The 14738-nt window shown below is 46.7% G+C and overlaps 1 protein-coding gene across 1 annotated transcript in view; it reads left to right on the plus strand.

Moving 5' to 3' along the window:
* LOC307077186 (transcriptional regulator ATRX-like) overlaps window positions 1-14293 on the plus strand; it is a 35121-nt gene extending 20828 nt beyond the window's left edge. Inside the window, exons 21-35 of the mRNA XM_079738512.1 lie at window positions 371-546; window positions 906-1023; window positions 2394-2530; window positions 3756-3829; window positions 4310-4395; window positions 6503-6662; window positions 7110-7207; window positions 7300-7408; window positions 8408-8585; window positions 9047-9241; window positions 9821-9964; window positions 11915-12025; window positions 12190-12285; window positions 13095-13223; window positions 13798-14293. Of these exons, the coding sequence (XP_079594638.1) occupies window positions 371-546; window positions 906-1023; window positions 2394-2530; window positions 3756-3829; window positions 4310-4395; window positions 6503-6662; window positions 7110-7207; window positions 7300-7408; window positions 8408-8585; window positions 9047-9241; window positions 9821-9964; window positions 11915-12025; window positions 12190-12285; window positions 13095-13223; window positions 13798-13914 (1928 nt within the window). The 3' untranslated portion in view covers window positions 13915-14293. The remainder of the gene's footprint in view (window positions 1-370; window positions 547-905; window positions 1024-2393; window positions 2531-3755; window positions 3830-4309; window positions 4396-6502; window positions 6663-7109; window positions 7208-7299; window positions 7409-8407; window positions 8586-9046; window positions 9242-9820; window positions 9965-11914; window positions 12026-12189; window positions 12286-13094; window positions 13224-13797) is intronic.
* The last annotated feature ends 445 nt before the right edge of the window (window positions 14294-14738 follow it).

Genomic DNA, 14738 nt, shown 5'->3' on the forward strand with positions numbered 1-14738 from the left:
TCGAACGCCTCCACGTCCTTGCTCGCCCAAGCTAAAGTTTTGCGCGACATGTCCATTGTCCGGAATAATACCCCGCGGGTACTGTTTGTTTGTTTTTATCCCCATGTCGCCCGGAAGTGACGATTCTGTCGACCAATCAACGGAGGGCGCGTGTAGCTCAAACTTGCCGGCACCCTTTCAGGCGTCTCAGTACTCCATCGGAGGGGCACCGGAGACGAGTGCGAAACGAGTACGGCTCAGTACGGCTCAGTCCGGGTCACGCCCGCTTTTGGCGGTGGAAACGCGAACCGTGCCGCACCTTTGCGAACAGAACCGAACCGCGCCCTCCGGTGGAAACGCGCCATAAGCTGACCAGCGCGTGTCCCCACAGACCATTGCATGGTGAGCTTCATCAAGGAGAACCTGCTGGGTTCCCTGAAGGAGTTCAGGAACCGCTTCATCAACCCCATCCAGAACGGCCAGTGTGCCGACTCCACCCCCCGTGACGTCCGCATCATGAAGAACCGCGCACACGTCCTGCACGCCATGTTGGCCGGCTGCGTACAGGTACTGCACTATACTGACACGGGTATGTATTACATACTGTAGTAGCGCTGGTGTCTGGGTACAGGTACTGTACTAACACGACCACTGGTGTGTTTAGTACTGGGTTATATACTGTACTAGTACTACTGTACTGACACACACATGAACTGTTTAGTACAGTAAGTGGAAGAGAGAGGGGGGGGGAGAGAGAGGGAGACAGACAGAGAGAGAGGGAGACAGACAGAGAGAGAGGGAGACAGACAGAGAGAGAGAGTAGGAGAGGAGGGGAGAAAGAGTGTGATGAGAGAGAGGGAGACAGACAGAGAGAGAGGGAGACAGACAGAGAGAGAGCTCACGTTGTGTTCTCGTTCTCCCCCTAGAGGAGGGACTACTCCGCCCTGACCAAGTTCCTCCCCCCCAAACACGAGTACGTCCTGGCGGTGAGGGTGACGCCGCTGCAGTACCGCCTCTACCGACACTACCTGGACCACTACACCAGTAAGACCCTCTAATACTGTTACAACCTGGACCACTACACCAGTAAGACCCTCTAATACTGTTACAACCTGGACCACTACACCAGTAAGACACTCTAATACTGTTACAACCTGGACCACTACACCAGTAAGACCCTCTAATACTGTTACAACCTGGACCACTACACCAGTAAGACCCTCTAATACTGTTACAACCTGGACCACTACACCAGTAAGACCCTCTAATACTGTTACAACCTGGACCACTACACCAGTAAGACCCTCTAATACTGTTACAACCTGGACCACTACACCAGTAAGACCCTCTAACACTGTTACAACCTGGACCACTACACCAGTAAGACCCTCTAATACTGTTACAACCTGGACCACTACACCAGTAAGACCCTCTAATACTGTTACAACCTGGATCACTACACCAGTAAGACCCTCTAATACTGCCACTACCTGGATCACTACACCAGTAAGACCCTCTAATACTGTTACAACCTGGACCACTACACCAGTAAGACCCTCTAATACTGTTACAACCTGGACCACTACACCAGTAAGACCCTCTAATACTGTTACAACCTGGATCACTACACCAGTAAGACCCTCTAACACTGTTACAACCTGGACCACTACACCAGTAAGACCCTCTAATACTGCCACTACCTGGACCACTACACCAGTAAGACCCTCTAGTACTGTTACAACCTGGACCACTACACCAGTAAGACCCTCTAATACTGTTACAACCTGGACCACTACACCAGTAAGACCCTCTAATACTGTTACAACCTGGACCACTACACCAGTAAGACCCTCTAATACTGTTACAACCTGGATCACTACACCAGTAAGACCCTCTAACACTGTTACAACCTGGACCACTACACCAGTAAGACCCTCTAATACTGCCACTACCTGGACCACTATACCAGTAAGACCCTCTAATACTGCCACTACCTGGACCACTACACCAGTAAGACCCTCTAGTACTGTTACATTTCGCTGTATCAGGGGGCCCTAGGTCATCCCATCAGGCTGTATCACGGGGCCTTAGGTCTAACCCAAAGTCACATCACAAGTGGGAGTGTCCACACCGATCTGGGTGGACTCTCCCACTTGTGATGTCACTGACAGCTGATCAACCTCACAACCCGTGAGGAAATCAGGGCCCTCTGACTGCTCTTAGGTAGCGTGGGTTTCAGAGTGTCCCATGCGTGTTGCTGTGACACAGGGAGTACAGAGTGTCTCATGGGGGTGTGCTGTGAGACAGGGGGTACAGAGTGTCTCATGGGGTGTGGGCTGTGAGACAGGGGGTACAGAGTGTCTCATGGGGTGTGCTGTGAGGTACAGTGAGTCTCATGGGTGGTGTCGTTGCAGCGGTGGGACCGGCAGGGGACCGCAGCAGGCTGAAGCCCGGGTCCGGGTCCACCCTCTTCAAGGACTTCCAGATCCTGGGTCGCGTGTGGACCCACCCCTGGTGCCTGCATCTCAACTACATCAGCAAGGAGAACAAGGTGAGAGGGCTCATGACCTCGTTCATAAAGTGAACCTTACCCTAACTTACCTCTAACCTTGTATGCTGTCTTGTTTTTAGTATATGAAGTGAATCCTGTCTCTTACCCTCTATGTTGTCTTGTTTTTCTCAACAAATGTTTATTACCAGGTATAGTTAGACTTGTTTAGACGTGGTTTTGTCTTCGTAAACTAAACTGTAGTTAAACATGGTTTAGTCTTGTAAACTAAACTGTATTTAGACGTGGTTTTATCTTTGTTGACTAAACTGTAGTTAGACGTGGTTTAGTCTTTGTTGACTAAACTGTAGTTAGACGTGGTTTAGTCTTTGTAAACTAAACTGTAGTGAGACGTGGTTTAGTCTTTGTAAACTAAACTGTAGTTACACATGGTTTAGTCTTGTAAACTAAACTTTATTTAGACGTAGTTGAATCTTTGTAAACTAAACTGTAGTTAGATGTGGTTTAGTCTTTGTAAACTAAACTGTAATTAGATGTGGTCTAGTCTTTGTAAACTAAACTGTAGTTAGACATGGTTTATTCTTCGTAAACTAAACTGTAGTTAGATGTGGTTTAGTCTTTGTAAACTAAACTGTAATTAGACGTGGTTTAGTCTTTGTAAACTAAACTGCTGTTAGATGTGGTTTAGTCTTTGTAAACTAAACTGTATTTAGACGTGGTTTTATCTTTGTTGACTAAACTGTAGTGAGACGTGGTTTAGTCTTTGTAAACTAAACTGTTTACAAAGACTAAACGTGGTTTAGTCTTGTAAACTAAACTGTATTTAGCCGTAGTTGAATCTTTGTAAACTAAACTGTAGTTAGATGTGGTTTAGTCTTTGTAAACTAAACTGTAATTAGATGTGGTCTAGTCTTTGTAAACGAAACTGTAGTTAGACATGGTTTATTCTTCGTAAACTAAACTGTAGTTAGATGTGGTTTAGTCTTTGTAAACTAAACTGTAATTAGACGTGGTTTAGTCTTTGTAAACTAAACTGCTGTTAGATGTGGTTTAGTCTTTGTAAACTAAACTGTATTTAGACATGGTTTTATCTTTGTTGACTAAACTGTAGTGAGACGTGGTTTAGTCTTTGTAAACTAAACTGTTTACAAAGACTAAACGTGGTTTAGTCTTGTAAACTAAACTGTATTTAGCCGTAGTTTAATCTTTGTAAACTAAACTGTGGTTTAAGTCTTCATAAACTAAACTAAGGTTTTGTGCTCTCCAGGGGACGTTTGATGGGAAGAACCAGATAAAAGCTTCTGCCCTGTTGTGTCCAGACGGCGCTACCACGATCAGGAGGTTCATTCTGAAATTATTCATATCATTTATACCAATGTTGTTATTATGAAATGGACTCAGGTCAGAGGTCATACAGGTAAGCTTGTCTCTTACATAGACAGCAATCCTGTCAAACAGTCAAATGACAACCATTCAAATACAATAGATGTAATAATTTAAGACAGAATTGTATAACACAAGTTAGTTGACCTTTACTATGCAAGGTAAATCCTTTGAGATTGAACATCTCTTTTCAAAGAGAGACCTGGCTTAGAGGAGCTGCAGTACACTACTTTATAACAGTAAAACACATCCTACAACACAGCCAAAGAATACTACAGATATTAGTTAAACAGCTTCCATTAAGGTCAGACACACATTAGGATAAGAAGCTGCAGCAAACAGAAGGTTCTCAGGCGTGAAATGTGAAGTGTTTCCACTTCAACTGTGCTGAAGTTATGGTGACCTCATGTTGTCTCCTACTCACATTCCTCTGCCCAGGGAGGGAGGAGGAGGAGCAGGAGGAGACGGGGAGGTGCAGAGCTCAGGGAGCGGAGCGACGTCAAACCGACCCTGCCCAGCTGCAGGTATTTTACAAACTCCATCTCCCATAAACCCTTGCTTCATACCCCTTCACAGTCTGCATCTGCTGAGGGTTAACCTGATGTTGAAACTAGTTGGAACCTTTTGTATATATATATATAGTAGAAAATAAAATGCATATATATATATATATAATATTTATATGTGTGTTTGTGTGTACAGTGGGGCAAAAAAGTATTTAGTCAGCCACCAATTGTGCAAGTTCTCCCACTTAAAAAGATGAGAGAGGCCTGTAATTTTCATCATAGGTAAACCTCAGCTATGAGAGACAAAATGAAAAAAAAAAAATCTAGAAAATGACTGATTTTTAAAGAATTTATTTGCAAATTATGGTGGAAAATAAGTATTTGGTCAATAACAAAAGGTCATCTCAATACTTTGTTACATGCCCTTTGTTGGCAATGACAGAGGTCAAACGTTTTCTGTAAGTCTTTACAAGGTTTTCACACACTGCAGCTGGTATTTTGGCCCATTCCTCCATGCAGATCTCCTCTAGAGCAGTGATGTTTTTGGGCCTTCGCTGGGCAACACAGACTTTCAACTCCCTCCAAAGATTTTCTATGGGGTTGAGATCTGGAGACTGGCTAGGCCACTCCAGGACCTTGAAATACTTCTTACGAAGCCACTCCTTCGTTGCCCGGGCGGTGTGTTTGGGGTCATTGTCATGCTGAAAGACCCAGCCACGTTTCATCTTCAGTGCCCTTGCTGATGGAAGGAGGTTTTCACTCAAAATCTCACGATACATGGCCCCATTCATTCTTTCCGTCACACGGATCAGACGTCCTGGTCCCTTGGCAGAAAAACAGCCCCAAAGCATGATGTTTCCACCCCCATGCTTCACTGTAGGAATGGTGTTCTTTGGATGCAACTCAGCATTCTTTCTCCTCCAAACACGACGAGTTGAGTTTTTACCAAAAAGTTCTATTTTGGTTTCATCTGACCATATGACATTCTCCCAACCCTGTTCTGGATCATCCAAATGCTCTCTAGCAAACTTCAAACGGGCCCGGACATGCGCTGGCTTTAGCAGGGGGACACGTCTGGCACTGCAGGATTTGAGTCCCTGGCGGCGTAGTGTATTAGTGAAGGTAGCCTTTGTTACTTTGGTCCCAGCTCTCTGGAGGTCATTCACTAGGTCCCCCCGTGTGGTTCTGGGATTTTTGTTCACCGTTCTTGTGATCATTTTGACCCCACAGGGTGAGATCTTGCGTGGAGCCCCAGATCGAGGGAGATTATCAGTGGTCTTGTATGTATTCCATTTCCTAATAATTGCTCCCACAGTTGATTTCTTCACACCAAGCTGCTTACCTACTGCAGATTCAGACTTTCCAGCCTGGTGCAGGTCTACAATTGTGTTTCTGGTGTCCTTTGACAGCTCTTTGGTCTTGGCCATAGTGGAGTTTGGAGTGTGACTGTTTGAGGTTGTGGACAGGTGTCTTTTATACTGATAAGGAGTTCAAACAGGTGCCATTAATACAGGTAACAAGTGGAGGACAGAGGAGCCTCTTAAAGAAGAAGTTACAGGTCTGTGACAGCCAGAAATCTTGCTGGTTTGTAGGTGACCAAATACTTATTTTCCACCATAATTTGCAAATAAATTCTTAAAAAATCAGACAATGTGATTTTCTGGATTTCTTTTTTCATTTTGTCTCTCATAGCTGAGGTTTACCTATGATGAAAATTACAGGCCTCTCTCGTCTTTTTAAGTGGGAGAACTTGCACAATTGGTGGCTGACTAAATACTTTTTTGCCCCACTGTATATATATATATATATGTGTATGTTTACAGGTGTAGCTAGTTGGCAGGTGTATCTAGTTTAGCGGTGTAGCTAGTTTACAGGTGTAGCTAGTTTAGCGGTGTATCTAGTTGACAGGTGTAGCTAGTTTAGCGGTGTAGCTAGTTGACAGGTGTAGCTAGTTTAGCGGTGTATCTAGTTGACAGGTGTATCTAGTTTACAGGTGTAGCTAGTTTAGCGGTGTAGCTAGTTTAGGGGTGTATCTAGTTTAGCGGTTTAGCTAGTTTACAGGTGTAGCTAGTTGACAGGTACACCTGATGACAGATGTATCCTGAGGGTTGTTCTCTCTGCTCAGGGGCGGGGCTGTCGAACAGCTGGACTGCGAACGGCCCGTCGTCTGAGGGGTGGTACAGCAACCTCTTGACCCCCAGCGACGCCTCGGTCCTGGAGCATTCTGGGAAAATGGTGCTGCTGTTCGAGATCCTCCGCATGGCCGAAGAGCTGGGGGACAAAGTGTAAGAAGCACGCATTCGTAGCCTGGTCCTACCAGACTCTCGTACTTCATTTCATTTGCACAGAGAGTCTGGCCTCTCTCCATTGACTAACATAAACTCACTTGAAGGCGGGTGTCTGTTGGAGTTTAAAACTATTGGATCTCCCCGGTGCCACTCTGGATCTGCCATAACCAATCGCTAACGTTTGACTACTACTCAAACTAGCGCCCAACCTCAACGTCATTGTTTTCAGTTTCTGTTTGCTGAATATACCGGCAAAATTTGGCCGGAGAAAACCTGCGAATATACCGCAAACCCAGACATAGTACTTAAGGGAAATGAAAATTGAGCGGAAGTACATAGGCGGGCGGAGCCAGGGTAACGCATTCCCAGGTTCAAATGCATATATATTTATTATTCTTTTTTGACTATTCATGTCTGAATGGTTCTCTATGGTTTCCTCCCCAGCCTGGTGTTCAGCCAATCCCTGATCTCGTTGGACCTGATGGAGGACTTCCTGATGAACGCCCACAAGAACAGGAAGTCTGGAGACCCCTTTTACAAAGGTAGGCTAACCTTTATAAAGAGGCTCTTCATAATGGCAGTGGGCGGGACAATAGCTGAGCAGTGATTGTGATTGGTCCTCTCCCCTCCGCAGGGAACGGTTCCTGGGTCAGGGACGTTGACTACTACCGCTTAGACGGCACCACCAATGCTACGCTCAGGAAGAAGTGGGCGGAGAACTTCAACAACACCGCCAACACCCGGTACGTCTGAACCTGGCCGGACCGGCTTCTGGGTTCTGGGTTTTTGGTTTTCCGGTATCAGAATGCTTCATTTTCTCATGGCATTAACGGACCTCACACTAACTGAGATCAAAGCTATCATCATTGACCTCAGTGCGGCACATCTTTATTTATATGAACGGCTTCGAGTCCCTTATATTAGACTTTCCCTTACCCTAACCTTTCACCTGAGTATAACATTTCCCCTTCCATTTACATAGGGCCTTTAGCAGAAGCTTTTATCCAAAGCATCTTGCAATCAGTACATTTGTCAGAAGCAAGAGAAACAACAATATATTGCTGTCGGTACAGTAAGGACGTTTGTAGAACCAGGTGCCAAGCACTAACAAGCGCTAGGTTAACCCATTCCCCATATACAGCAAAGATAGCTAACATAAGATGCTACACGATGCTAAGCACTATTTTTAAGTGCAAAGATGTACAGCATACGTGTGTACATAAAGTGCCAGGGCGTACAACATACAGCAATTAAATAAGAGGGGTGTGGGGGGGGGGTAAGTGGGGAGGCTATACAGAGTCTAGGTGAACTCTGAACAGGTGAGCCTTGAGTCCTTTGCGGAGTCTTCCCTTAACCTGAGCCTCCCTTATCCTGCTTGATTATGGAAAAAATCATAATCACGATTATTTTGGTCAATATTGAAATCACGATTATTCAAGCGATTATTTTTGAAAAACATTTTGAAAACATGGTGTATTTATTCAGCATGTCTCTCCCAAAAAACACTTTGCAACTGAGAACTTTGAAATTTCCTTAAAAAAATACAAAATGTTCAAATCTAAAATAATGTACAGATATGTATCCAGCTGTTCTGCACTTTCTATATAACATTAAAAAAAAAAAAAGAATTGAAAACTCGATATTAGTTCTGTGATCGTTTGACGCTAAAATCAAAATCGCGATCAAAATTCGATTCATCGCCCAGCCGTACCTTATCCTTCCCCCCCCCTCCCGCGCCCCAGGGGCCGGTTGTTCCTGATCTCCACGAGGGCGGGGTCCCTGGGCATCAACCTGGTGGCCTCCAACCGGGTCATCATCTTCGACGCCTCCTGGAACCCCTCCTATGACATCCAGAGCATCTTCAGGGTGTACCGCTTCGGACAGCTCAAGAACGTCTTTGTCTACCGCTTCCTGGCCCAGGTAACCTCTAGATCTAGAGGATCTACTGGTGGTGGTGATCCACTGGTGGTGGTGATCTGCTAGTGGTGATCCACTGGTGGTGGTGATCTGCTAGTGGTGATCCACTGGTGGTGTTGATCTGCTAGTGGTGATCCACTCGTGGTGATGATCTGCTAGTGGTGATCCACTGGTGGTGGTGATCTGCTAGTGGTGATCCACTGGTGGTGGTGATCTGCTAGTGGTGATCCACTGGTGGTGGTGATCTACTAGTGGAGATCTCTTGTTTGTGATCTAGTGGAGATCTCTTGTTTGTGATCTACTAGTGGAGATCTCTTTTTGTGATCTACTGATGTTGACCTCTTGTTTGTGATCTACTGGTTGTGGTGATCTACTGGTTGTGGTGATCTACTGGTGGTTGTGATCTGCCAGTGATGACCTCTTGTTTGTGATCAACTGGTGTTGATGGGTGTGACCTTCTCCAGGGAACGATGGAGGAGAAGATCTACGACCGGCAGGTGGCCAAGCAGTCTCTGTCGTTCCGTGTGGTGGACCAGCAGCAGATCGAGAGGCACTTCACCCTCTTCGAGCTCACGGAGCTCTACATGTTTGAGCCCGACATGCTGGATGACCCGAACTCCAAGAAGAGCAAGCGCACCACCACCACCCAAAAGCCAACGGTGACTACTACTACTATACTACTACTGTACTACTATACTACTACTACTTTACTACTACTACTATACTACTACTGCTATACTACTACCACTGCTGTTACACCCTGAAGCCAGCAGTGACTACTACTGCTACATTACTACTACTACTGCTATACTACTACTATTATACTACTGCTATACTACTGCTACTGCTGTTACACCCTGAAGCCAACAGTGACTCTTACTACTATACTACTACTGTACTACTATACTACTACTACTATACTACTTCTACTATATTACTACTGTACTACTACAACTGTACTACTACTACTATACTACTACTGCTGTTACACTCTGAAGCCAGCAGTGTCTACTACTACTATACTACTACTCCTACTTCTAGTACTACTACTACTACTACTATTACTAGTGCTACTACTACAACTAATGCTACTACTACTATACTAGTACTGATGCTACTACTACTACTATCTCTTCTAACACAGCATGTCGTATGTTGGGTCCCACAGACTCTGTTAACGACCTAACGACCGTGTAATCCCAGTGTTTTGCCGTACTAACGAGGTGTTCCCCTCCCAGGACGTGGTGCTGTCTGAGCTGCTGAAGAGCTGCAAGGACCAGATTGTGTCGTACCACGAGCACGAGACCCTGCTGGACCACAAGGCCGACGAGGAGCTGAGCGAGGCGGAGCGCAAGGTGGCCTGGGCCGAGTACGAGGCTGAGGTACCGCTCACCCTGGAGCCAGCATACCGCTAACGATGGAGCTGATATACTGCCAACCGCTAATGCTGGAGCTAACGTACTGCTCACCGCTAACGCTGGAGCTAACGTACTGCTAACCGCTAACGATGGAGCTGACATACTGCTAACCGCTAACGATGGAGCTGACGTACTGCTAACCGCTTACGCTGGAGCTGACGTACTGCTAACCGCTAACGCTGGAGCTAACGTACCGCTAACCGCTAACGCTGGAGCGAACATAGTGCTAACGCTAAGTTGGAGCTAACATACTGCTAACCAGTGTTGGAAACGTTACTTTAAAAAAAAGTAATGAGTTATAGTTACTCACTACTTGTTCCAAAAAAGTAATTGAGTTAGTAACTGAATTACTCTATAATAAAAGTAACTATTTGCGTTACTGTAAAAAAAGAAAGTTGCTATATGTCAAAGAATTTGGATTTTTCTGAGCAGTTTTCACTTGGCCTTAATGTGTTAAATGGTTGAACTGCCCATTCAAGGCCCTGATATACTTCCAACTGAATTTTAATTTGCTTAGTTGCAAAGGCTGTGGAACATCTGCCGAATACTACAGAAAATGCCAACTTTTCATTGGATTGCTCCGGCCTCGCCATTTCTGCTGCTTCATCGAATCTGTCTGCATTAGCCAATCATAATCGCTTATCTCGTTGTTAACCCACCCGGTCTCCTCACTAGCAGTTTGTGTTTGGAGCCAGGGGTGCGTTTGGATTACGCAGTTTATTCAATCAATTCGTAGTAACGCACCGCATTTAACGTACAGTAACGGGACACTGGAGCTAACATACTGCTAACACTAACTGCTAACGCTGGAGCTAACATACTGCTAACTGCTCACCCTGAAGCCAGCATACCACTAACGATGGAGCTAGCATACTGCTAAACCCTCACACTGGAGCTAACATACTGCTTATTGCTTGCACTGTAGCTAGCATACTGCTAACGCAGGAGCTAACATACTGTTAACCGTTAACGCTGGAGCTAACATACTGCTTACCGCTAACACTAGAGCTAACATACTGTTGACCGTTAACGCTGGAGCTAACATAATACTAACCGCTAACACTAGAGCTAACATACTGCTGACCGCTAATGCTTGAGCTAACATACTGCTAACAGTTAACGCTGAAGCACGCATACTGCTAACCGCTCACACTGGAGCTTACATACTGCTTATTGCTTACACTGTAGCTAGCATACTGCTAAAGCGAACGCTGGAGCTAACATACTGCTAACTGCTAACACTAGAGCTAACATACTTTAACCATTAACTCTGGAGCCAGCATTCTGCTAACACTGGAGCTAACATACTGCTCAACACTAACGCTGGAGCTAACATACTGCTTATTGCTTACACTGGAGCTAACATACTGCTAACCGCTAACACTAGAGCTAACCTACAGTTCTGCATTCTGCTAACCGCTTACGATGGAACATACTGCTTATTGCTTACACTGTAGGTAGCATACTGCTGACCGCTAACACCAGAGCTAACATACTGCTAACCGCTAACGCTGGAGCCAGCATACTGCTCACCGCTAACACTTGAGCTAACATACTGCTTAAAGTTAACACTGGAGCAAGCATACCGCTTACGCTGGAGCTAACATACTAGTCGACGCTAAATCCGGAGCTACATACTGCTAACCTCTAATGCTTGAGCTAACATACTGCTAACAATTAGCGCTGGAGCTAGCATACTGCTAACCGCTAATACTGGAGCCAGCATACCGCTAACCGCTAGGGCTGGAGCTAACATACTTCTAACCGCTAACTTCGGAGCTAACCTGCTGCTACCTACTATCCAGTAGTTTACCTGGTTACCTGGTGGAACTATCCAGTAGTTTACCTGGTGAAACTATCCAGTAGTTGACCTGGTTACCCGGTGACCCGCTAACCGACCTGCTCTCCCACCAGGGGGTCTTCCTACTGAACAAGCAGCCCCGGCCCGGTGCCCCGCTCCTCCAGAACTCAGACCCCAACCTCTGCCCCGCCTCCCTCCAGATGAAGACCAGCGAGCAGCTCATGGTACAAACCCTCACCTCCCCTCAACTCCTCCTCGCTCACTTCCTCCACCTCCTCTCAACCTCCTCCTCTCCCCTCCGCTCTCCCCTCCTCCCCCCCTCCCCTCCCCCTCCTCCCTCACCTCCCCCTCCTCCCTCACCTCCTCCTGTCCTCTCCTCCCCCTCCAGGGTCTGGTAAAGCAGAGCCAGGGGGTGGTCAACGCAGCCTGGGTCAAAGTTCAGTCTCTGCACTGCGGCAGCCTGCAGGACTACATCGAGAGAATAGTGAGTGTTCCCCTGGCCGCCACCAGCCCCGGTCCTGGTTCAGGACCCGCGCTGCGCTGGAGCTAATGTACTGCTAACCGCTAACACTGAAGCTAACATACTGCTAACCGCTGACACTGGAGCGAACATACTGCTTACCACTACGCTGGAGCTAGCATACTGCTACCCGCTGACACTGGAGCTAACATACTGGTAACCACTACGCTGGAGCTAGCATACTGCTTACCGCTGACACTGGAGCTAACATACTGCAAACCACTACGCTGGAGCTAGCATACTGCTAGCCGCTAACACTAACGGCTTACACTGGAGCTAACATACTGCTAACCACTACGCTGGAGCTAGCATACTGCTAGCCGCTTACACTAACAGCTTACACTGGAGCTAAAATACTGCTAACCACTACGCTGGAGCTAGCATACTGCTTATCAGCCTAGCTACTGCTAGAATAGCTCCAAACCAGGAGAGGACTTATAACAAATAACGTTCGAACGTTCGACATTGACATTTATTTTAATGTTTTTTTTAACAAAAACATTTGTAATACATACTCTACCTCCTGTTAGCTAATTATTTTTTTGTAAGATGGTAGAGGTAAGTACCGCCTTTTTCGCCTCTGATTGGTTAGAAGGGCTCTCCTCTGATTGGTTAGGGTTAGGCTTAACCCTAAACCTAACCCTGACCCAAACCACATCTAAAAGAAACACAAACTAATCAGAGGCGAAAAGGCGGGACTTACCCCTACCGTCCTACGAAAAAAAGGTTTGCCTCCCGTTACGTCTTGTTTTACCGCCTGGTCTCCCCTGCAGCGCGTGCAGCACGCCACAGCCTCGGAGAATGTGGTCCAGGACAACGCGGAGCGATGGCGGCTCTCCGACGAGCAGGAGCGGCAGATGCGGCAGGCCGCGTTCGAGGAGGTCCACGCCCAGCAGCAGCTGGTACGTCCTCCGTTAGGCTCCTCCCCCCTCCGTTTGGCACCTCCCCCTTCCATGTGACCAGCGGCCATTAAAGTGCCCACGACATGCCACCAGGTGAGCCTCTACAAGCCGTTTTTCAAATCTGCCCCATACGACATCATAAGTGGGCGTGTCGTCTGGGTGGACACGGCCCTCTTGTGATGTCATGAGGGGCGGATTTTAAAAACGGCGTGTAACGGCCAATCACACGCACACCTGGTGGCATGTCATGGGCCCTTCAAGGGCCATGTGTGACATCACAAGCGGGGGGGGACTGTGAGACGAGCGGCCGGTCGGCACGGAGCCGGGCGGCCTGTCCGTCACACGTCTCGCCCGGTTGTGATGCCGACCGCCCATCCTGTGGTGACGTCACCACAGTGGGCGGTTCAAACTTGCTAACGTGATGTCGTGCTAACGTGATGTCGTGCTAACGTGATGTCGTGCTAACGTGATGTCGTGCTAACGTGATGTCGTGCTAACGTGATGTCGTGCTAACGTGATGTCGTGCTAACGTGATGTCGTGCTAACGTGATGTCGTGCTAACGTGCCGCCGCAGCTGACCAAGTGCATCGAGAGCATCCTGAGCAGCCGGCGTGACCAGGGGATTCAGGCTGCCATGGCAACCGCCCGTCCACCCCAGGGGGCGTCGGGGGCGCAGAGCCATGCGCTGTAGCGGCCCCGACTCCCTGCCCCCCCCGTCCGTTTTATTTAATTTTGAATAAAGCAGCTTTGGTTAGCATTACGATGCCAAGAGTTCAATTTGCACTTTAACAAACTACGTCTGGACGAGCCAGCAGAGGTTAACGATGATGTTAATCAAGGGTCACATCAGTCTGTGTTCTCACTGATTTAGTTAGCTTACTAAGATTTGTTTCTAATGACTTAAATTGTACAGTACAAAGGGTATGGTTGTTGCTTTACCGTTTGATTTGAAGCAGTGAAGTTGAGAGCAGAAGTATTTTTTTTACGTAGTAAAGTGCAGTGAAGGGATACCGGTTGTTTTCGAAGTTTGTTCCGCTTTACTTTTTTATCCTTCAGTAAAATGTTCATCTTCTCAAAAATAGTCTTGGTATTATAATAAAGACATTTGCAAGAACCTTTGTCGTCTTTTTGAAAGGGTTTTAACATTGGTAATACTCCAGCCGCCATACAAGGGTGAATATTGTTCTTGTTTGGGATATCGAAGGAATATTCGAACGCTCCTTCAAAAGAGTTGGATACTCAACACATTTGTTTTATTATGACCTGAGGCTGTTCAGAAAAGATATTATTTCCAACTAGTGGAAACACATGAAATGTTTCTCCTTCTTCCACAAACGAGTTCATAAATGTTCATATTTCTGCTGCTGCAGGAAAGGTTGCAGTCCTGCTCATTCAACCAGAGACAATCGGGTGTTCTGGAGACTCCTAGCAGTCATGTGACCCATCCCGCTTGGGGGGGGGAAGAGCATCTGTTCCCAGAGCCCCCCCCCCCTCCCGCCCGTTAACTAACGAACC

Source organism: Pollachius pollachius (assembly GCF_949987615.1).
Source record: "Pollachius pollachius genome assembly, chromosome: 6".
NCBI lineage: Eukaryota > Metazoa > Chordata > Actinopteri > Gadiformes > Gadidae > Pollachius > Pollachius pollachius.